Source organism: Psammomys obesus, unplaced genomic scaffold (genome assembly GCF_907164565.1).
Source record: "Psammomys obesus unplaced genomic scaffold, mPsaObe1.curated_primary_1811, whole genome shotgun sequence".
NCBI lineage: Eukaryota > Metazoa > Chordata > Mammalia > Rodentia > Muridae > Psammomys > Psammomys obesus.
In genome coordinates, this window is record NW_026591598.1 from 2,488,871 (window position 1) to 2,510,365 (window position 21,495).

General features: G+C 54.8%; 2 protein-coding genes across 2 annotated transcripts in view; both read right to left on the bottom strand.

Annotated features, from left to right (window-relative positions):
- Nucleotides 1-5,822: 5,822 nt before the first annotated feature.
- LOC129679783 (bone morphogenetic protein 8A) overlaps nucleotides 5,823-21,495 on the bottom strand; it is a 24,616-nt gene continuing 8,943 nt past the window's right edge. The window contains exons 2-7 of the mRNA XM_055611216.1: nucleotides 15,824-16,013; nucleotides 15,315-15,463; nucleotides 9,559-9,753; nucleotides 9,139-9,218; nucleotides 8,642-8,752; nucleotides 5,823-5,972 (exon numbers count right to left, since the gene is read on the bottom strand). Of these exons, the coding sequence (XP_055467191.1) occupies nucleotides 5,823-5,972; nucleotides 8,642-8,752; nucleotides 9,139-9,218; nucleotides 9,559-9,753; nucleotides 15,315-15,463; nucleotides 15,824-16,013 (875 nt within the window). The remainder of the gene's footprint in view (nucleotides 5,973-8,641; nucleotides 8,753-9,138; nucleotides 9,219-9,558; nucleotides 9,754-15,314; nucleotides 15,464-15,823; nucleotides 16,014-21,495) is intronic.
- Nucleotides 12,324-14,437, bottom strand: LOC129679782 (succinyl-CoA:3-ketoacid coenzyme A transferase 2A, mitochondrial-like). Its single transcript, XM_055611215.1, is given in 2 exon segments — nucleotides 12,324-12,996; nucleotides 12,998-14,437. Coding segments are annotated over 2 exon segments (1,557 nt in total). The 5' UTR covers nucleotides 14,156-14,437; the 3' UTR covers nucleotides 12,324-12,597.

A 21,495-nucleotide genomic window follows, 5' to 3' on the forward strand; every position in this document is an offset into this window, starting at 1 on the left:
ACACTCTTACCCCGGGCTCTCTACAGTCATCTTTAGGGTGACTCTTCTCCACTCAGTTAGGAGTATCTCCAGGGTTGGAACCTCAACAGGAGTCTCATTACCACATAGACGGTATTTGAAAAATAAATGAGAGGAGAAGCTGGTGTTAAAAGATCAAAACAACCTTCCTTGGGGCTGGAGAGATGGCTCAGAGGGTAAGAGCACTGTCTGTTCTTCCTAAAGGTCCTGAGTTCAATTACCAGCACATGGTGTCTCGTAGTATCTATAATGAGATTTGGTGCCCTCTTCTGGCACACAGGTGTATGTGCAGATAGAGCACTCATACACAATAAAAACAAAAAACAAAACAAAAAAACCCAACCCTCCTTAGCCTGCTTCACCAGTGAGGAAGGACCAGGTGTCACATCTGTGACACTAATGCATCCCGGAGCCAGAATCAGGCTGCAGAGGGCTGTTGACAGTCTCCGAAGACAGGCTTTAAGGGCTGGGAGCAGGATGCAGGAAGCCATGCTTATTTCTGTCAAGCCCCTCCACGGCCAACTTGGTCCAAACACCAGGGGCTTCCAGTTCTTCCTGACTTGTGCAATGAAGACGGGCTAGATGCTGAGCTTGGGACGGTCTGAAGGCCCAGTAGTCACCTGCCCTTGCCCTGGCTGGAAGCTTTGTGCAGGATGGGGAGATGTCCTGCGGTCAGGTTCCACGAGGGAGGGAGGATTCCTGAGCCTTTCAACCTCTCAGGTGTTCCTTCCCTTTGACCCCTGACTTCTCTGCTCTGTCTGCAAAGGCCCAGGACATCAAGGATAAGAAGCTACCGGTTGTAGCTGCCTAGAGGGGGTACAGGTGAGGTTTGCCTCTGCCTTGACCCTGTGAGCCATCTCTCCAGCTCAGGTTTCTGATTTCAAAACAGACACAGCAACAGGTGGCTCAGTGCTTAAGAGCCCTATCTGCTCTTCCAAAGGACCTGGGTTCAACTCCCAGCACCCACATGGCAGCTCACAACTGTCTGTACTGCCAATTCCAAGGGATCTGACACCTTCTCACATAAAATAAAAATTAGATAAATTACATAAAAAAGTCAGGAACCTGAAGGTGGGGCTGTTGTTCTCAGGGTGTGCTTCCCTTTGGGGTCCTGTTCAGGAAGCCTGCTGCCCCAGACTTGGTTTTTGGTTTGTTTGTTTGTTTGTTTTTTGAGACAGAGTTTCTTTGTGTAACCTTGTCTGTCCTGGAACTCTCTATGAAGATCAGGCTAGCCTCCAACTCCGAGATTTTCCTGTCTCTGTCTCCTAAGTGCTGGCATTAAGGGCGTGTGCCACCATGCCCCGGCTCAAGCCGGCTCCTTAAAACAACATCTTTCCTGTGGCTGGTCAGTTACAGTGGTGAGGATGGGCAGCTGTGATCCAAGTAACGCCAGCTACTAAAGGCTACTGTGAGGTTCAAGAGATGAGTGGGAAGGCCTCAGTCATGGCTAACATGGCGACATGTGGCCAGGTAGATCAGGCTGGACCAAGGCCCCCAAGAGAAAGGGTCACAGAGCCCTGTGAAACAAGGATGAAAATAGGGTGGGGCTTTGTCTTGAGGCTCCTCTGACTACCCTGGGGAAGTGGGAGTAAGAGACAGGGGTCGTTCCGTAGCTTCTCCAAGGTTTTCCCACGGGTCCACACGTGACCCTTGTATTCTGAGGTCTCCTGAACCTAAGAGGCAAGGCCCTGCCCTGCTCTGTCAACAGGGCCCTCAACAGGGCCCTCCTGTAGCTCTACTAGTGCCAGATGCTGCTGCGCGCGCACACACACACACACACACACACAGAGAGAGAGAGAGAGAGAGAGAGAGAGAGCGCCTGGCCTCAGGATTCCTGGGCTTGCAGCCAACCTTGAGACCATGCCCAATGAAGCCAGGGCATCTGCTGCCCTCTGAGGGGCCTGTCTTGTGGAGAGGAGGCAGAAACCAAGGCACAGACTGCTGCTAGAATTTGTTTTCAAAAATATTTAATACCGTAGATTTTCAAAGTCCATCATCTATTGAATAAGTCAGTTCACCAGTAGCACACAGTCCCAGCCTAGCATTGTGAGCTGCCCACAAACCCTGTGTGGACACACATACATAGGGTGCCAAGAGGAAACGGAGGATTATTAGCTCTGGCTATGCCAGCAGTGGAATCATGGGACTTGAAGTTTATTCTTTAAGTTTTAAGTTTAATATTAATTAAGCTTCTTTTTCCTTCAGTATATATGTAATGCTTCCTAAATGAAGAAGAAATTTTTTCAAAGGCCAAGTACCTGCTCCAGCTTTCCCTCCTAGCAAGAAAAGAAACGTCTGAACGTCTCTCCACCTGCATGCAGACACCATGGGCACAGGACCACTAGCAAGATACAGGAGGGCCATCGGTTAGGGCCATAGCTGCCATCTCCTCACCATAGAGACCCCAGGGCTACAGCTTGGCCCTCCTCACAGGCAGGGAAGGGAGAAGGCGGTATTTCCAGGAAGGCCGCACTGCCAAGTCCATTTAAAATGAGATACTGTTTGCTTCACCCACCCTCACAGGCAGCGGGCGCTGAGTGTTCTGTGAGCACATCCGAGCCTTGGTGCTGGCAGCTCTGCTCCGCTGAGCTCCAAACCTGTGCTGCCTCTCTTCCTGTAAACTGTGGGGAGTTTCTCCACAGCGGATCCCCCACTTTCCTGCGCCTAGTCACAGGAACAGCACTGTACTCAGCAAATATCCAGCCGTATCCAGACGTGCTATGGTGTAGCCATGAAGATGTCACCAGTCAGTCCTGCCTTTGTGTCCTCTGGTGGGTTTTTGTTGTTGTTGTTTGTTTTTGGAAACAGGGTTTCTCTGTGTAGCCTTGGCTGTCCTGGATTCACTTTGTAGACCAGGCTGGCCTCAAACTCACAGAGATCTGCCTGCCTCTGCCTCCCCGAGTGATGGGATTCCAGGGGTGGGCCACTGTTCCCAGATACTCTGGTGATTCCTTATTGCTCTCAGGGGCCTTTGGTGATGCTCATTTTTGCTTCTAATGTATAACCTGAGTGTTCAGAGATAACCAGAAAATCAGATATGGTCCTTGTGACAATCCTGACACCCCAGGCACTTTATATTTCTCTTCTAAGACCTTTCCGTTTGGTGTCATTCATGACGGCCTGGTTAAATGTCTGGGAGGATGTGACTGCCAGGCATTTGCTCTGCTGGGAGAGCAAGTCCAGCCCCGCACTGTGGCAGCACAGAGGCTGCATATCCCAAACACTCATTTCATACACATGGCTGCCCCCAGCCAAGCCAGGCTACGCGCTGGGCGCTGACAAGATCAAACATTGATAGCTCCGGGGCTGTAGTGCTGGGAGATTCATTGGGTACGGTTGTGAGTCCCATGGCCAAGCGTGCCTTTGAGAGTGGCCAGGCAGGCTGGCAGGTCCCCTGGCTGGAAGAGTCTCTGGAATAAAAAAACGCTGCCCCCAGTTGAAAAGGATACCTCCAGCAGCCTGGGTATTTGAGGCTTAGTCCTAGGCTTCGTACTGCTACTGGTGGTAGCTGTGGCTAAGGAGGAGGTTTTCTGGTCACGGGGATGTGTCATTGAAGGAGAGTCTGGGATCAACCTGCTCTTTTCCTTTTCTTCAGCTTTCTGTCCTCCGTGAGCTGAGTGGCTTTGCCCCGCCTTGCTCAAGGCCACAGTTTGTGGCTTCACCACCGGGCAAAAGCAGTGGGGCCAGCTAACCACAGACCTCTGAAACTGTGACTCAAACTGATTGTCTCCGGTTATTTTGTTAGAGTAACAGAAAGCCAACTTCATGTTACAGATGGGACATTTAAGCTTGGGTAAGAAAGCTAATTTGTCCAGACGCTAAGCAAGTCAGTGTCCTGACATTCAGACTAGTGCCTTGTACAATCCCAGCCAGCCTTTGTTTGAAGCCAGAAGCTCTTGATTTTTTTTAAAAGGTTTACTTTTATTTTTATGTATATGAGTGTTTTGCCTGGATGCATGTCTGTGCACCATATACATGCAGGAGCTCCTGGAAGCCAGAAGAGACCATTGCGTCCTCTGGAAATGGAGTTAGACAGTTGCTAGCTGCCACGTGGGTGCTGGGAATGGAATCCTAGTCCTCTGGAAGAGTAGCCGGTGCTTGCTCTTAACTGCTGAACCATCTCTCCAGCCCACAGAAACCTGAAGCTTTTGGGGAACTCACCGTCTTCCAGATATCCTGGGCCCATTCGTTGTGTAGATGGAAGAGTCTCCTCCTCTGGCCTCACACAGGAAACCCTCCCAGGTTCAAGGGGAACTCACTCCCCCCAGCCTCACTCTGGCTGCTAGTCCTGCCCTCCCTGAGGCCCACCCAGGGGTACAGAACTCCACAGAAGTGCATCCCTGGGCACCTGGGTGGGTCCACCTCCGCTGGGTGTGTCTCTAGATGGGGATGGGCCCAGGACCTGCTCTTAATGACACAGCTTGGGCAGCTGGACTCGGTCCCCGCAGGTAAATTACAGGCTTAGCAAGTCAGAAATCAAATAAACACTCCAGCTCCCAGCAGCTGCTCCAAGGAGAACAGTGGTTTCAAAACCTCCCCACCCAGCTCAGCCTAATTACCCCCTGCTGGTCCCCTGGGACAGGGGCCTTCTCTTTGACTCACAGGTCCCAGAAACAGGATGGGGCTGCTGGGCCCCCAGGGTGACGCCAACTCGGTGACCAACCTGTTCTTAGTTCACAGACATAAGCAAACGCTGACACTACTCCCCTTGCCCCACGCCTGGTCGGAGGGCTGTCTAGTCCCTGTGCCCTCGGCGGGATAGAAGGCGCTTCCTAGAGAAAGAGGAAAGCCAAGTCCTTTCCTGGGAGTAGTTGTGTGGCCGTTGTGGGTCTGTGCCAAGGACACATGTGGAGGGCTTGTCCGGGCACGGCTTGCAGGGAGATCACTGGTGCTGGCCATCAGCTAGAAGAAGAAGAGGCGGGACCTACTATGTGCCAGCCCGAACCAGTCACTTTGGTTGTGCTCTTGCTTCTTGCTAAGAATTCATTTTGTCACAATGCCCAGCCCCAAACTGGTGAGCATGGTAGTGGTCATGCAGGGAGCCGGAAGTACCCAGGGTCCTAAGGACCCAGGATTCTAGGCAGAAGGGCAGGCCCAGGACCCATGTTGTAAAATGTCCCCCACCTTTACTGTAAGCTATGAAGCCCAACTGGATGGTTCTTTTTATTTTCTTGTTTTGAGATGGGGCCTCCTTATGTGGCCTTGAACTCGTAGAGAGCCTCCTGTCTCTGCCTCTCTGGGGATTAATGCCTCTGCTGGGATTAATGGCATGCAATACCACAGCTGGCTCTGATTCTTTTCTAACAAGCTAACTCTGATTGTGAGTATAGCAATGTACTGGTCTCTCTCTCTCTCTGTGAGTGTGTGTGTGTATGTGTCTGTGTTGTAAATGTTCTGTACCATAGTGAATGGTACAGAACCCAGATCAGCCAGTTTCAACCTCCAGGGCCTTCTTAAACCATCAGGGTGCGCCAATCTGGGCTGGGGATGGCCAGGGGCCAGTCTTCCTCATGCGACTCTTCAGTGCTGACCCCAGACCCCTCAGTTAGCACAGCTCTGGAATGCCCGTGTGCGTTTAGTCTGTGCTTGGGGTAGGGGGACTGAGAGGGGAGGGCAATCGGCCCCAAGCCCCAAGAAGGGGAAAAAAAGAGCTGGGAAAGGACCAAAATTTCAGCAGGAAGTAACCAGGGGAAGTGAGGGCCTCCCTTTGCCCCTGTCTGAGCTATGATGACATATGAGGTTTTCCTGCCTCTGGAGAGGGCCTGAGCAGATGAGTAGGTCGCAGAAGGGCTGCTGGTCGGCGCTCAGTGGCAGCCACAGGCCTTGACCACCATGTTGCGGTGCTTTCGCAGGATGACATTGTTGCTGCTGTCATAGTAGAGCACGGAGGTGGCACTCAGTTTGGTGGGCGCGCAGCATGCCTTGGGGACGACGTCCGGTTTCATCAGGTGCACCTGGCAGGGAGGGAGGGGATGCGGGCAAGGGCGTGAACCTGGTGTCCTCCTGAAAGACCTACCCGGCAGAGCTCCAGCTCTCTCTGCCCCAGCTCTCTCCTGCTTCCTTTCCAGCAGGCCTTAGCCCCCGTCACCAGCTCAGTGTCATGCTCCACCTTTGGCTGGGAGCGGGTCCCTCCCTGAACATCTGTCCTGCCCACTGGCCTCAGAGCACAGCCCAGGCATCTAGCTCGGCGGGCCTGACACAAAAGCCCATTGGCGTTCTTGGCTCCTGGTTCGCTGTCACATCTACTTCTGTTCAGACACAGAGAACCCTACTGGTCCCCAGCACTGGGCGCCTGTGGGTGCCCTCTGCGGTGCTCCTTCTGGGGGTCTCACCACCACTACGCTGTGCTCCACTACATCCCCAACAGGCATAGCGCTGTGTGCGCGCGCGTGTGTGTGTCACACACTCTGCAGAGTGACTTGCTGTTCATGGAACCAATGTTCTAGAACCATGATCCTCACAGCTGCTGCGGCAAGGCTGTCTTCGTAGGTGGCGAGCAGAGACGGCATGGGTTCCCCCTGGCTGTTTGACACTGCCACTTGAAACAGGTGCTAAGCCAGACACCCCCTGTCTAAAGCAGATTCTGAATGTCTCAGCTAGTAATTGTTTTCAGCCTCTAGACAAGCTCATTCGGAGACTTGGCAGGACCGGCTGCAGTTCAAACTTGACTCCTCTCACGGCCCTCACCAGAGGGGAGGCTGGAGGGAACACCCCCCCTCCCCCGCCGTGTATGTTCAGCTGTCCAAAGCCTCGACTAGGCTTCCCAGGTCCTGGGAGTGGGGTCTACATGAAGCAGTCCAATGGGCACTCTCTTCTCACAGCCTTTGGACTGCACCCCAGCTCTGACTGGACTAGTGTGAGGCAGCAGCTTCACCAAGGCCATGGAGAGAGGACAGGCCTCTGGGGTGACATATAGCCACCCTTGAGGGACTTGAGGGACAGCTTCTCTGTACCTCTCCAGCTACACACTCATGTGACATAGCTGTCACATGGCTGTGAGTGTGTGTGTGTGTGGGGGGGGCAAGGCTGAAATAGCTGGACTACAGAGGGGCCTTTTTCTGAAGTGGGACACTGGAGAGAGGGGTGTTGATACCATAGGATGCCTCCTTCTCACACTTGCCACAGCCCCAGGCTTCATCGGGTGATGGTGTGGAGGACAGCCTTTCATTCCTTCAGCATTCACAAACTAATTCACAGCATGTGTGGGGCCATCTGTATTATTATTATTATTATTATTTTGAGACAGTGTTTTACTCTGTAGCCCTGGCTGTCCTGGAACTTGCTATGTAGCCCTGACTGGCCTGGAACTCACACAGACACACTATCTGACTCTGCCTCCTGATTAAAGGTCTACAACACCACACCACCTGGCTTAACCACCTTCTTCTTCTTCTTTTCTTCTTCTTCCTTCTCCTTTGGGGGTGGGGGGCAGATTTTAAGACAGGATTTCTCTGGCTGTCCTGAAACTAGCTCTGTAGAGCAGTCTGGCCTTGAATCCAGAGCTCTCTCTGTCTCTGCCTCCCAAGTGCTGGGATTAAAAGTGTGCACCACCATGCCCAGCTGACCCTCTTCTTTCTGTTGCTGTCCTAGTTGCTCCATCACACCAGGGGGCTCCCTTACTTGGGGACTAATGACTTCATGTCTCACTGTCACCCTAGGCTGCTCCTCCCAGGACAGTGTGTCCAGGTGCGCAGTAAGATGCCGGTGGCCGTGGTGAAAGGATTCCTTAGCATCGGCTCAAAGCATCCCTTCTTAATTCATGATGTTCACTCCAGGGCATCACTTGGCATAGGATCTTGCTAGATAAGCACAAAGCCACGGGACACCAGGATTGCAGGAAAAAAATTCCAGAAGGTTTCAACACCAGAGTCAGCAAGCACAAATACAGGCTCCTCTCCTCTCAATACAGGCTGCAATGTGGCTCCTGCTAGAACCTGCTTCCTCGCTGAGAATGGCCCGAAATCTAAGGCTCGCTAGTGCTGCCCTCTGAGAGAACAGTCGGGGAAGAAGTGGGGCAGGGCTCTGGAGAGCTGTCAGTTGGCTGTGTGCCTGTTTAGTGTGCAGAGAGCCCCAGATTTGACCCACAGCATCAGGTAAACTGGGCCTGATAATAATACTGCACACTAATAATAACCCCAGTAGCCTGGACCGGAGGCACGGGGAGCAGAAGTTCAAAGTCATCCTTGGGACTTAATCCAGCCTGGGACATATGAGGGAAAGGAATCAGGAAGGAGTCAAGGCTCCAAACAACAGAGCAGAGGGAAGGCCCACCTCCCGGGCAAGCAGGATGAGCATACACACATGCCAGGGAGGCCAGATCCACCACGCCCATTGGGCACTTGGGCCCTGAGGCCACACAGGCCCCCGTGGGGTGCCCAGCTGTGGCATGTCAATCTGCAGTATGTCCACACGGTCCACAGGCCCCCACATGTGCATGAGCAGTGCTTGTGTGCTCATGTGTGTCTGTGCACAGACGCCCGTGTGAGCAACGACTCTTACTGGGGTTCAGGGATCAAACGCTAAAGCTGAGTCTGCAAGCCTGCAGAGCAAGCTCCTCTTTGCTGCTGGTCTTAGCACCCCTTGCCCCACCCAACCTGTTGCGGCAGGCCACTGTGGTACTGACCAGGGACTGCAAGATGGCATGGTTGGTGGCGTTCATGCAGGAGTCCAGCGGGAAGGCACACTCCCCCTCGCAGTAATAGGCTGAGTAGCCCTGGGGGGCTATGACCCAGTCCTGTGGGTGGGAAGGGAGAACTTACATCACCGGGTCCTTCCCGGCCATGGGCACAGCTCCTGTCACTGGATGACCCGAGGCTCTGTACCCACCCTCTCAGCGACCCTCAGCAAGCCAGGCTGGACCCCAGCTCTGACCTCCACACCTCACCCTCCTCTGCTGTCTCCTCCACAGCTGCCCATGTCTCCAGCAGCAGCAAGAGCCAGAGGTCCCGCCTACCCAGCCTCAGTTTCCCTGTTGTAGTGCTGACAGTTTACTGGGCAGAGGGCTCAGGCTGCCTCTATTTTCTTGGCTTTTATACAGAAATAAAGGCCCAGTAGCTCCACCTCCACCCCGGACGCACAGCAGGCTCTACAGGTGGCATTCAGAGGAGAGGCAGAAATTACCAGCCAGCCCAGGTCCCGGAAGCTGACGTAGAGCTCATGTCTGCGGCAAACGTCCCTGCCTCGGGAACCGTGGCCATCATCTGCAGGGAAAGGAAGGTGCACAGTCTATTCAGGGGTCCCACTCTTCAGAGCTTCCAGGGGTACTCCCGGTGTGGGGGTGACGTGACAGGAACATTTACAGTGAAGGACAACAGGAAACTAAAGCATTGGAATCACAAGTTCCACTTCCGGATCCCTGCTCATTCCATGACCCAGCAAACACCCCAGCAGGACCCTAGCACACCCCAAGTCTCTTTCCTCTGCAGACTGCAGCCCACCCTCCCTGCCAGGCACACCCCAAGGTCAAGGGACTCCCATCAGCTCCACTGGAAAGATCGCTTTGTAAAGAGGCCTCTGATGACGCTCAACCCCCACCCTCACCAAAGATCCCTGGGAGTTTGTTGGGGTGCGGAAGCTCGTTTGTTTTCTTCGGCTGCCTCCTCTTCAGTGGCCTCACTGCCCGAGGGGCCCGCACAGGGCTCAGGCTCGCCCTGAAGAAGGTGACCATGAAAGGCTGTCTGGAGCGTGGTGCTTGCTGTCCCAGCAGACCAGCCAGGCCAGGATCCAAGCTGTGGCCTAGGACAGAGACAACAGAGAGGGGCTGGGGGGACCTGACTTGGGGGTGGTGGTGTGGCAACTATGAACCTCAGTTTCCTCGTGTGGAGACCAACCCGAGCACTCTGGCCAGCAGGTCTGGGGTGGCAGGGACGGGGACCTCAGGAGCCACAACATCCTTGTTGGTGATAACCTAACAGACCTGGGAACCATTTGACACGCGTCTAGGGATTTGCCCATTAACTTCTTCCTCACTCAGTCCTCACTGTAACCTCCACCTGCCTCTGCCTCCTGAGTGCTGGGATCAAGGGAGTGTACCAGTACCACCCTACCTATATTTAATTCTTTATGGAAGACAAGTCATAGTTACTCAGAGATGACCAGAGTCCACTGATGGGGATGGTTAGGTCTGGGGCTCCCTTGGTCCAGTGACCCAACACCCAAGTCCTATCAAGCTGTACTTTCTGGGGACTAGAAGGTGTGGTTCATGACACACCAGCTCATGGCAGCCTCTGCAAGCTTGCTCGTCCAGGGGTAGGGCATTCACTGCCCCTCTGATGCCCAAACCAAGGCCACAGGCTGGACAGGGACAGAGGTCAGAACAGTCACAGAGTTAAGGGTTCAGTTCACATCAGGCTCATTCCTGTGCCAAGTGTGTGTTCACCAGGCCAGCCAAGAGCTTCAAAGAAAGGAGGGGGCTTCCGGGAGACAGACCAGACAAGGCTGGTCTTGTCCCCAGGAAGAGTGGAACCTATGAAGGGGGCTTTCACCCCAGATCCACTGAGGACTCCAGAGGCCTCCCCAGCAGTCAGCCCAGAAGAGCAAGGCCTCCCCCGCCAGCTCTGGCTCTGCTCAGGCAGCTCTGCAGTGGCCCCTGTCCATCCTCATGGTATATGAGGCAGGAGGGTGGCCCGTTTGTGTAACCGAGCACACAGAGGAGGCGCCCTTGTTCAGCTGACTTCTCACAAGCACCAATGCACACAAACGTGCATCACGTGCATAGACAAACTCAGACACTAATGTGGCTCAGGGGAAGGGGTGCTGTACGCTCAGTGCCCTGGTTCCACCACCAGTGCTGAAAGAAATGTAAAAGAACCAAAGGGCTGAGGCCACAGCTCAGTAGAAGAGCACTTCCCCAGTAAGCGTGAAACCTTAGGTACAAGCCCCAACGTAAACCGTAACGGAAGAAGACACTCATATGTCCATGCACACTCGGGTCTGTTTACTGCACATGCGCTCCACCAGGCTCTTCAGTACACAGAGGTCAGGGCCACTGTCCTGTGGTGGACAGTCCACTCAAAGGCCAGCCCTTCAAGCAGCTGGGCTCCACAGCAGTGTCCACCAGCCAGGAAGGAAGGAACGAAGGAAGGAGGGAGGGAGGGAAGGAGGGAGGGAAGGAAGGAAGGAAATAAAGAAAAAAGAAAGATAAAAAACAACTCAGATCAATCTAACCTTTGACCTAAGATCCCCAGCTGCTGAGGGACACGGGCCATCAGCGCTCTAGGCTCAGCCGCATTTGTTTTCCTTCTCTGTAACTGGTCCTCCAGGCCCTTCTGGGCACACCCAGAGCAGCCCCTGGCTGACCTTCTCAGAGCCAGGCTGTGTGGGTGCTGGGGACCTCTGGGGGCTCTTGAGGCCAAGTGAGCTGGATTGAGAGCCCATGGGTGCAGCTAAGCCAAGGTTCCCACTTTACAGTCTCACAAACTAAGACCCCGAGAGAGCATCAACTGCTCAAAGCCTGGAGCACACGGCTGTAGAGCGAGCTTCTACCCTGCCCAGCACGAGGTGGAGGCCTGAGTGAGGAGGAGCAGAAGTGGAGACTGAGGCTGCCCATTCCAGAGTTCTGTATCTACAGGCCTGGGAGGAGCTCTCCTTGCCCAGGCTGGCGTACACCTTCCCTGCCAGCTCTGCTCCCTGTCCCCCATCATCATTAGACTGGGCCCTAACTAGTAGGGGTACCAGGCTGCCCAGCTCTGGGTAGAAAAGCATGGGGGGACATGATTCTCGGGGTGCGCACACACGCACACACACACATCTCTCTTACACTTTAGTTGTGAGACACAGATTCAGAATGTCAGACCCCAGAGCTGCCACACTTGGGTGAGGAAGGGAGGCCAGCTGGACTTCCGGAACAGAATGTCAGCGTGGCGTGGGCGTCGGTGGACACTGCGTCTTACTCTATGTGAACCCATGCCCGCCACTGATGAGATTCTAGACCCCGCCTACGCTAAGCCCAGGCCTCTCCCGACATGCACTGGGACCGTTTGTGCACAGTGGGTCTTCCAGGAGGAGGACCAGCACCAACCATTTTCCCAGTCTCCTCCTGCAGGACGCGCCTGCCTGCCTTCCAGGCACACCAGAGCAGCTCCCAGGAAGAAGTGGGGTGCAGGGGGGAAAACGAAATTAGGACTGGAAACCAGAGCCCAGGAGGAGAACTCAGAGGGCCAAAGCGGAGTGTTCCCCCTGTCCACAGCCCTCAATCCTGCATTTCAGGGCAGCCGTAAGGGGCACCAGGTCAGCTCCCGGCGACGTCGTCCTGCCCTCAGGGCTTTCTCTACATTTCATGATTGAGCTATGAGGGCAGCCCTGGCGCTGAGACCTGCCAGGACACCCTCCGGAGCCTCGTATGCGGAGGTCACAGAAAGCGGGAGAGGGGACCAGTGTCCGCCATGGTTTCAGTGGAGGGCTTCAGTCAGGCACAGCACACACAGGCTCGGCTTAGGGTTTTTAATCAAAATCACTCGGCTCTTGAGATATCATCTGCTCTTGAGATATCATCTATCAACCGGAAGCCCAAGGAGCCAGTGGCCCAGCGGTCAAGCTCTGCTCAGGATGTCCAGCCCGGGTGGGAGGGGCCAGGGCTCCTCAAGCGTCAGTTTGGATCTGCTGCATGGGCTTGAGGTTGGGGCACACGTTGAAGGAGCAGGCTGTGGTGGCCTTGATGTCCTCCAGCGAGGAGCCCTCCCACATCTCCACCAGCGTCAGCCCCTTCTTCCGGTCCACTTTAAACACGGCCTTCTCGGTGATGATGAGGTCCACGCAGCGCTTGCCGGTCAGGGGCATGGTGCACTTGGCCAAGATTTTGGGCTCCTTGTTCTTGGTGCAGTGTTCCATGGTGACCACCACTTTGGTCTTGTCGCCGGACACCAAGTCCATGGCCCCGCCCATGCCCTTCACCTTCTTGCCAGGCACCATCCAGTTAGCCAGGTCTCCGTACTGGGAGACCTGCATGGCGCCGAGCATGGTGAGCTGGATGTGCCCCCCCGCGGATCATGGCGAAGGAGTCGTCGCTGGAGAAGAAGGAGCCCCCGGGAATCACCGTCACCGTCTGCTTGCCCGCGTTGATGATGTCGGCGTCCACCTCGTTCTTCAGGGGGAACGGGCCCAGGCCCAGGATGCCGTTCTCGCTCTGCAGGTAGACCGTCATCTTGGGGCTGATGTAGTTGCTGGCCAGGACGGGGATGCCGATGCCCAGGTTGGCGTACATGCCGTCCTCGAACTCGAGCGCCGCGCGCTTGATGATGCGCGTCCTGGGGTTGTCCTGCTTGAGCCCGGGCGCGTCCTGGCTGTCGCGCGTGGTCAGGCGCTCGATGCGCTTCTCGTACTTGGGGCCCTGGATCACGCGGTCCACGTAGATGTTGGGGATGTGGATGTCCTCCGGGTGGAAAGAGCCCACGTCCACGATCTCCTCCACCTCCACCACGGAGACGTCGGCGGCCTTGCACATGGGCACGTTGAAGTTGCGCGCGCTGCCCCGGAAGATGACGTTGCCCGAGCGGTCGGCCTTCCAGCCCTTGACCAGGGCGAAGTCGGCGCGGATGGCGTGCTCCAGCAGGTAGTGGCGGCCCTGGAACTCGCGCACCTCCCGCGGCTGGCTCAGGGTGACCAGGTGGCCGTCGGGCGCGTACCGGATCGGGGCGCCCCCTTCCTGCACCAGCGTGCCGTAGCCCGTGGGCGTGTAGAAGGCGGGCAAGCCCGCGCCACCCGCGCGGATGCGCTCGGCCAGCGTGCCCTGAGGCGTCATCTCCAGGTCCAGCTGGCCGCTCAGGTACAACTTCTCGCACAGCGAGTTCTCCCCCAGGTACGAGCACACCACCCGCTTGACCTGATTGGAGGCCAGCAGGATGCCCAGGCCGAAGTCCTCCACGCCCACGTTGCTGCTGACGATCTTCAGGTCCTTCACGCCCTTCGTCCTCAGCGCGGAGATCAGATTCTCGGGGATGCCGCAGAGCCCGAAGCCCCCGAGCATGACGGTCGCCTCGTCATTGATGCCCTCCACCGCCTCCACGGGGTCCGTGTAGAAGTAGACGCGCCCGCAGCGGTTGCTAGCGAAGCGGCGGGCGAGGCGGTGGGGCAGCGCGAGCCGCGGTTGGCAGGCGGAGACCCCGCGTGGGAGCGCCCACGCCAGATGCCTCAGCGCCATCGTCCACGGGCCACGAGGCTACCAGGTCTGGGACGGAGAGGGAAAGGCCGGGCGCACCCTGGGAGCTTGGCCCACGCTACCTCTGCGCTGGCTGCGTCACAGAGCAGGGAGGACTCGGCCAGAGTCCGCCGCGGGTCTCACTCTGCTGAGGTCATCCTCGGCCATCCCCGGCCTGTCTCTCAAGAGCCTTGTGCGGACACTCCAAACGCTTGGTTAATGCTGCTGACAGCTGGCAGGCAGTGAGTGCTGGGCCACTGCGACTAGGAGATCGCACCCTGGGTGGGGTGCAGGTGGAGGGGCGAGTTTAAGAGCCCCCACCTTGAGGGGCTGAAGTTAGCCCAGTCTTTTAAAGCCACAGACCCACCTGTTACTCCTGCTGTTAAACTGCTCTAAACTCTCCAAGCGCCTTGCCAGTTTTCTCTATCTCAGACTGACCCCTGCCTCCTCTCTGCCCCTCTCCTTCCGAGTTATCCCCCAGCCCTTTGCTGAACCCCAGAGAGGCCATTCTCCTGCCCTGCCGTCCTTTCTGTCCTCACCGCCCATCGCAGAGGAAGCTCCCAGGCAACCCCTGAGTGGAGCAGTCAGGGCAAACCTCTGAGCAGGGGAAACGGAGGCTTCGGCACTGACTCCCAACACTGCAGAGCTGCGACGGAACCTGGGGTGCAGACCCCTCGCCCCTCCTTCCTGGTTACAGCACAAGAGTGGAGGCCTGCTGCCCAGAGAGAAGGGCCTTTTTTCCTGGAGGGGACCCCAGAGCTGGCTCTCAGGAGGTCGGCTGAGGGACAGGAAGGCCTCCCTTGTCCAGGACCTTACCACTGACAGCTCAAGAAAGGCCAAGATGGGGCTGGAGAAATGGCTCGGCAGTTAAGAGCACTAAACGTTCTCCTAGAGGACCCGGGTTCAAGTCCTAACACACCCACGTGGCAGCTCCCAACTGTAACTCCACTTCCGGGGTTCACGGCAGCAGACATGCATGTGGTACACACGTGACTCCAGCAGGCAACATACCCAGCACATACAATAAGTAAAGAAATGACTAAACGAGAGAGAAGCCGAGCACGGCCCAGTGTGCCGGCCCTCTGCACTAGCCCAGCAGCCTCTCCTGGAACCATCTCCCAAGAACCCCAGGGCTGCTCCCTGCTGAGTCCTGGGGCCTCACCTTCCTCGGTTTCCACATAGAGGCGGAGTCCCAGGTCCTTGTTATGGTTCAGCAACCAGCGGTCACTGGCTGCCGTGATGTCCAGCACCAGCCAGCCCTCGTCCCCAGATCGGAGCGTCTGAAGATCCAAAAAGAACAAGTCAGACTCCCTGTGGACATGAAAGAACAATTAACCAAGGGTCGAGGTCAGCATGGCTGCCTGTATCCTGTGCCTGCCTGGGGGAGCACTTTCAGAGCCTCCTCCTCGCTTGCTCTGGGCTGGCCTCCTTGGGTACATTTCGCTGATAACCAACCCCCGACATTTTACTGTGTCCGTGTGCTGATGAGGGCACTAGCTCAGGGGCCTATTGAGGGCCACAGCCTCTTAGCAGGACAGGAAGTTCCAGGCCAAGTCCTTTTCTCATGTCTGAGGCTCCCATCTCCTTTCTTGGAAATGCACCCTCTGGGCAGGACCCTGGCCAGAGCCTAGAGCATGAGGTGGGGTGGCCATGTGGGCAGAGGGAAGGTACCTGTTGGAGTGCTCCTGGGCCACCTCGAACATGCTGACGTGGAGGGTTGTGTTGAGCGGGTGGGGGCTGGGCTCTTTGTATATCCGGAACTCAGCAGCCGTGACAGTCTCCCCGGCAGGGATCTGGCTTAGGTCAAAACGGAATTCCTTCCAGTGTGGCTCCTGGTAGCCCAAGGCTCGGTCACGCTCCACTGCAAGACAACGTGGGGGTGGGTCGTCAGCAGAGGCCAGGGTGGCCTGTGTGGGACCCAGACAGCCTGGGTGGGGCCAGGCCTGCTGTGCACACAGGCTTGGTCTCCCTGGGTGGACACCAGGCCCCGAAAGGCAGGGGAGTGGGAAGACTCAGCAAGTGCTCAGCAGGCCCCCAGACCCACAGATGAAGCACAGCGCCTCCTCTCAGAGCTCAGGCCAAGCACCAGGTGGTCACTGGTCCCAAGGCAGAAAATCACCACAGTTCCAGGGGAAAACCCTGTGGACAGGGCCATGACTGGCTAGATTTCAGGGGAGCAGAGGACTCCCAGGGCCTGCCCTTGATCTGACAGCCAAGCTGGGCTGTTAGGGCTGTGTCTGAATGTCCCACAGTGTCCTGGGAGACGCTTTACAGCGTGCAGGCCACATCACAAGGTCAGCAGCAGAAGGACCTTAGGGAAGGGAGGGCCATCCAGTGCCAGCAACTAGACGACAAACAGAAGGAGACGGGTGGGCAGGAAGAGGAAGCTGTGACACCTGAACTGATGAACAAGAAGGCGTCTTGCCAGTGGCCAGGCAGACTCTGGGCAAGACTGTGGGTGTGGCTCTGGCTAGAACCCATCGCTGAAAGCAAGGTCGTGCCAGTGGGAAGCCACACGGTCCGAGCGATCCCCGGCATGACCTGCTCTGGTGAGGGTATCTAAGGTGATAGCTGAGGAGGGGCTCGGGCTGGAAGCTGACCTTGCTCCCTACAGCGAAGGCCACGGGTTCAGGACATGTGCCCGCTGCACAGATGTGCCAGGATGGTATATTTTGGTAGCCTCACTTCAGCCCCTTGTCACTTTCAAATGCCAAAAATCTGTGTTTCCGGAAAGAAGGGGTAGGGAGCCGCCCAGCACCTTCCCCAAAACCCAACAGAGATTTTAATTATATGTTTTAGTCTTTTTTTTTTTTTTTTAAACCCTCTCTGCGGCTATGGGCTCAGTGACCGCAAGCCAGGTTTAAAAAAGCACCAGGCCGAGCGGATGCGAGAAGCACTTCCTGTCCTCTCCCTAAAGTCCTGGCCCAGGGATGGATGGAATACAGATGTGCTGGGCAGAGCCAAAGGGCAGGCACATCTGGGCTGAAGCAGGTGGAGAGAGGGAGGAACAGACAGCGTCCCACAGCCCGGAAAGATGCTGGGCACGGAGCACGTTCCCACCCTAGAGATGTGATATGACCGGGTAGGTGTTTGTCTCTCGTAGGTAGACAGTGTTGAGGGCGGGTTCCGAGCCTTGATTTAGTGTTTCTTCCTGCTGTGAATATCTATCCTCCTGTGTCCTCCTCCCTCCTACGTACTTACACACCCACAGTGCTGGCGACGATGTTCGTGGGTTCAGGGACGGCCCAGCACCTCTGCTACAGGACTGGGCCACAGACCCTGCTGTCCAGGAGGAGGTTGGCCCAGGAGGCTACCTGTGACAGGGTGTGGGCAGACTCAGTCCTTCCGGCACATCTTCCTCTTTTAGGACACGGTGGGGGGGGGGGGGCACACGAGTGCATCCTGGGAGCTTTATCTGAGGGCCGATTCGGAGCTCCCTTAATGGTATGTGTGGCCTACACAGAGTGTCTCGAAATACTCTTGGACTGAACTGGCCCACATGTCTGGACTTCTCTGCTATGGGTCTGTGAAAGTCAGGTCCAGGGATTCCAGCCCAGGAAACTCTGCCTTGGCTGGTCCGGACAAGCAGGGGGACTGGGAAGTTTTTAGGAAAATGGGTGTGATTCTCATCTGAAGTGGATCAAAGGTCCACTTCACCTGTCATACCAAAAGGTCAAGCTTCTACGTTGACCATGGTGCCCACTGAGATTTGGAAGGCGGGGGCGGGGGGGGTGCCGCAGAGCAGTTTCTGGGACCTTGTTTCCCTGTGGGGTTTCTTGAACAGCTGTCTCTGCTTTACTGATGGCATAGCATGAGAAGTCAGGCTAGTTTATGAAGAACTGAGGCTCCTGATCGAAGCCCTGACCTTGGCAGCTCTCGGGGTCATCCCCTGTGTGAGCTGAGCATCTGTATGTGAACCGAGCACGGTCATCCTCTCCATGCAGGGCCCCAGCAATACAGGAGCTGTGGGACGAGTGACGGCCACCTGAGTTCTAAATTCTCAACTTTCCCCATGTATCAATGTGACAACCTCCAGAGGACCTAATGGGGACGGTGATCCTGAGTGCAAAAGCCACGGAAGAGCAGAAAGACACGTTCAACTAACCTTTCCTTCCTTCCTTCCTTCCTTCCTTCCTTCCTTCCTTCCTTCCTTCCTCCCTCCCTCCCTCCTTCCCTCCCTCCCTCCCTTCCTCCTTCCCTCTCTCTTTCTTTTTTTTGAGACAGGATCTTGCTATGCAGCCCTGGCTATCCTGGAACTAGCTATGTAGACCAGGCTGGCCTTGAACTCACAGAGATCCTCCTGTCTCTGTCACCTGAGTGCTAAGATTAAAGGCATGCCAGCTCAATTATATTTTTTTTAAACAAAAGTATGGGACAACACCACCCCACCAACAAAAACCATATCATGAAAATACGTCAGCTCGAAGGCATATGGAAGGTTTCAAGGTACCTCCTTTTCACCCATCTGATCTTCGGCAGTTCAGTGGGATCTGAGGCTATGTGATGAGCCTTTAACACTGTGCTAAAAGAACACCGTAAAAACATATCCCTTTCCATGAATGCCCAACCCTCACCTTCCCATAAATTAGGGTCTGGAATCTCCCAAAGATGCCGAGACTCCAAGCGACAGCACGTAGGCATGGGACCCATGAATCCTAGCTCTGAGCAGGATTCCTTCCAACACAGCAGCCTGACATCATTTGTTGGCGAAAGCAGTGGTGTAAAAATGGGCTGGAATTAGCCAAAAGCAAGGCAGATGTGGGGCTGGGGATAAATAAAAGCTGCTGTGCTTCCCGGCCCCTGGTGTGGAGTCCACTGGGAGAATTTGGGAAGGGGCATGGCCTGGAAGATGTGGGTTTTCCCAGTAAAATCCTGTTTCTGGCTGTGATGCTGACAAAAACCTGGCTAGATTCAGACAGACTGGGGGCACACTGCCCGTTTCCTGGCCACTGTCCCTCATCCTGACCATCTGAGATACGCCCTGCCAGGAACTCTCCTCGGTGACTCCCGGAGGAACCGTTCACGTTTGGAGCAAGATCTCTGAGTAGACTATCTCCCCCTTTGCAGTTAATAATGGAGAGTTGTGGCCGGGAGGAGGGGTGTCCAAGAATCTCACTTTGGGGTATGTGGGAGAAAGGTGTTGAGTGTGTTCTTCTCACGGTTCTGACAGGTCCAGAAAATCCTTCAATGTCACTGGCAAAATGGCTTAGAGACTAGAAGCATTTACTGCTCTTGCAGAGGACCTGGGTTCAGCTCCCAGCACCCGCTTGTCACCCCAAGCCCCTGTAACTCCAGTTCCCATGATGTGGTGCACACATATGCACTCGGGCACACACGTATGTAAAATAACCATGTATTTGTTAAATCCTTCAATTTCTGCATTCATTTTCCTAGCGACATCCACAAAGATTACCTACCTCAGTTATTCATCACACTTTCACATTTCATTCATTCATTCATTCATTCATTCATTCATTCAGTGTGTTCATTCTCTCTGTGTGTGTGTGTGAGATCCTTTTTTGGGCTGCTCTGTCACAGACACTGTTCCATAGAGTCTGGGGTGTTGTAGCTGTCCACAGCCTTTGCAGGATTGCCTTCCCTTCTGCAGTAGCAACGACCAAAATTGACTCCAGAGAGTGTCCAAAGTCCCCAGGGAGGCGAAACTGACCCTGGCTGGAAACCACTTCCTTTGAATCATTCTAGAGCTCTCTTCTGCCTTGCTGGGTAGGATGTGTAATTCTTATAGTGGGCATCTAGCGGTGATCAAGAAAAATCAGAAATTCTTTAACTTCCAGATTCAACTTCCAAGAAAATGTCCCAAGGACAGTCACAAAAGCACAAAAAGAGCTGTGTTCAAGGCCGTGGCAGCATAAACAACCCACACAGCACTAGGAGGCAAGCTTCGAGCTGAGAACATCTCAGCAGGATGCCACACAGCTGGAAAAACTGCTGGCGGGGCTGTGTGGTCTGCAGTCTGCCATGCCATGTTCTCCAGAAACATCACAACTCTAGAAAGAGCAAGGCGAGCACTGTAGGTGATACTTTTGCCTAATAAAGGGTAAGAACAGAAACACTCTGAACGTGCACCTACATCATGCACACACGTTCAGACACATGTGTAATTGTGTGTACATGTGCGTGCTCACATATGGTGTACGCATGTTAATTTGTGCACCTGTGTGCACTCATGGGGAAGGCAGAACAGGATGTTGGGTGCCTTCCTTTACTGCTCTCCACAAGGACAACGTGTCTCACTTAACAGGAAGCTTCCCAGTTCAGCGAGTCTGGCTGGCCAGCAGGCCGTAGGGACCTGCCTGCCTCCGCCTCCCAGTGCTGATAGCATATAAAGCTGTCCTTAGCTTTTTAACATGTTAGGGAGTCAAACTCAGGTCCTCACAGGCACAACAAATGGTCTTAAGCACTGAACTGCCGCCCAGGCTCTGTCACTGTATATTTTAAATAGGAAACAAAGCCATAAATGCATGAGAATGGTGAAAGGGAACAGGAACAGTAGAGGGGGAGGAAAAGGAAGGCTACTTGCAAGATCCTCGCTTTACACATTTTGTACAGATTTCACAAAATATGAAACAAAACCCAACTTAAATACAAGAATAAAGAGCACACCTAGCAAAATTCAAACTATTTTTTATTTGAACTAATTGTACATACTGAGTTGGTGGCTTAGCCTCAATGAGAAAAAAAGTTTATTATTATTTTTTTAAACCAGAACAATTTGACTATACATTCTTAGGGAAGGAGCTCAAGGACAAAATAAAAGGGGCCGGAGAGAGCACTTGTTTAGAGTGTTTAAGGTGCATTTAGAGCACTTGTTGCTTTTGCAGAGAACCTAGGTTCGGTTCCCAGCACCCAGATGGCAGCTAACAGCTGGCTGTAACTTCAAGTTTAGAGAATCCAATGCCCTCGTCTGGCCTCTGCGGGCACTGTGTATACAAGGTGGACAGACATACGTACAGGCAAAATACTCAGACACATAAAATGAAAACACTTTTTTTTTTTTTTTTTGAGTACTCTGAAACCAGCTTTGAAAGAGCTTCACAGTGGCCAGAGCGACAAAAACGAAAAGACAGTAAGCCAGGCAGTGAGACGGGCTTCTAACCTCAGCTCTGGGGAGGCAGAGACGGCAGACCCCCGGGTTCCCCTGGCCAACCAGCCCAGCTTCATCAGTGAATTCCAGGCTAGGGAGAGACTCTGTCTCAAAAAAACAAGGTGGAGGGCTCCCAGGAACATTCCCTCAGGTTGTCCCTGGATCTCTAAACACGCCTGCGAGTGCACACACACACACACACACACACACACACACACACACACACACACACACACAC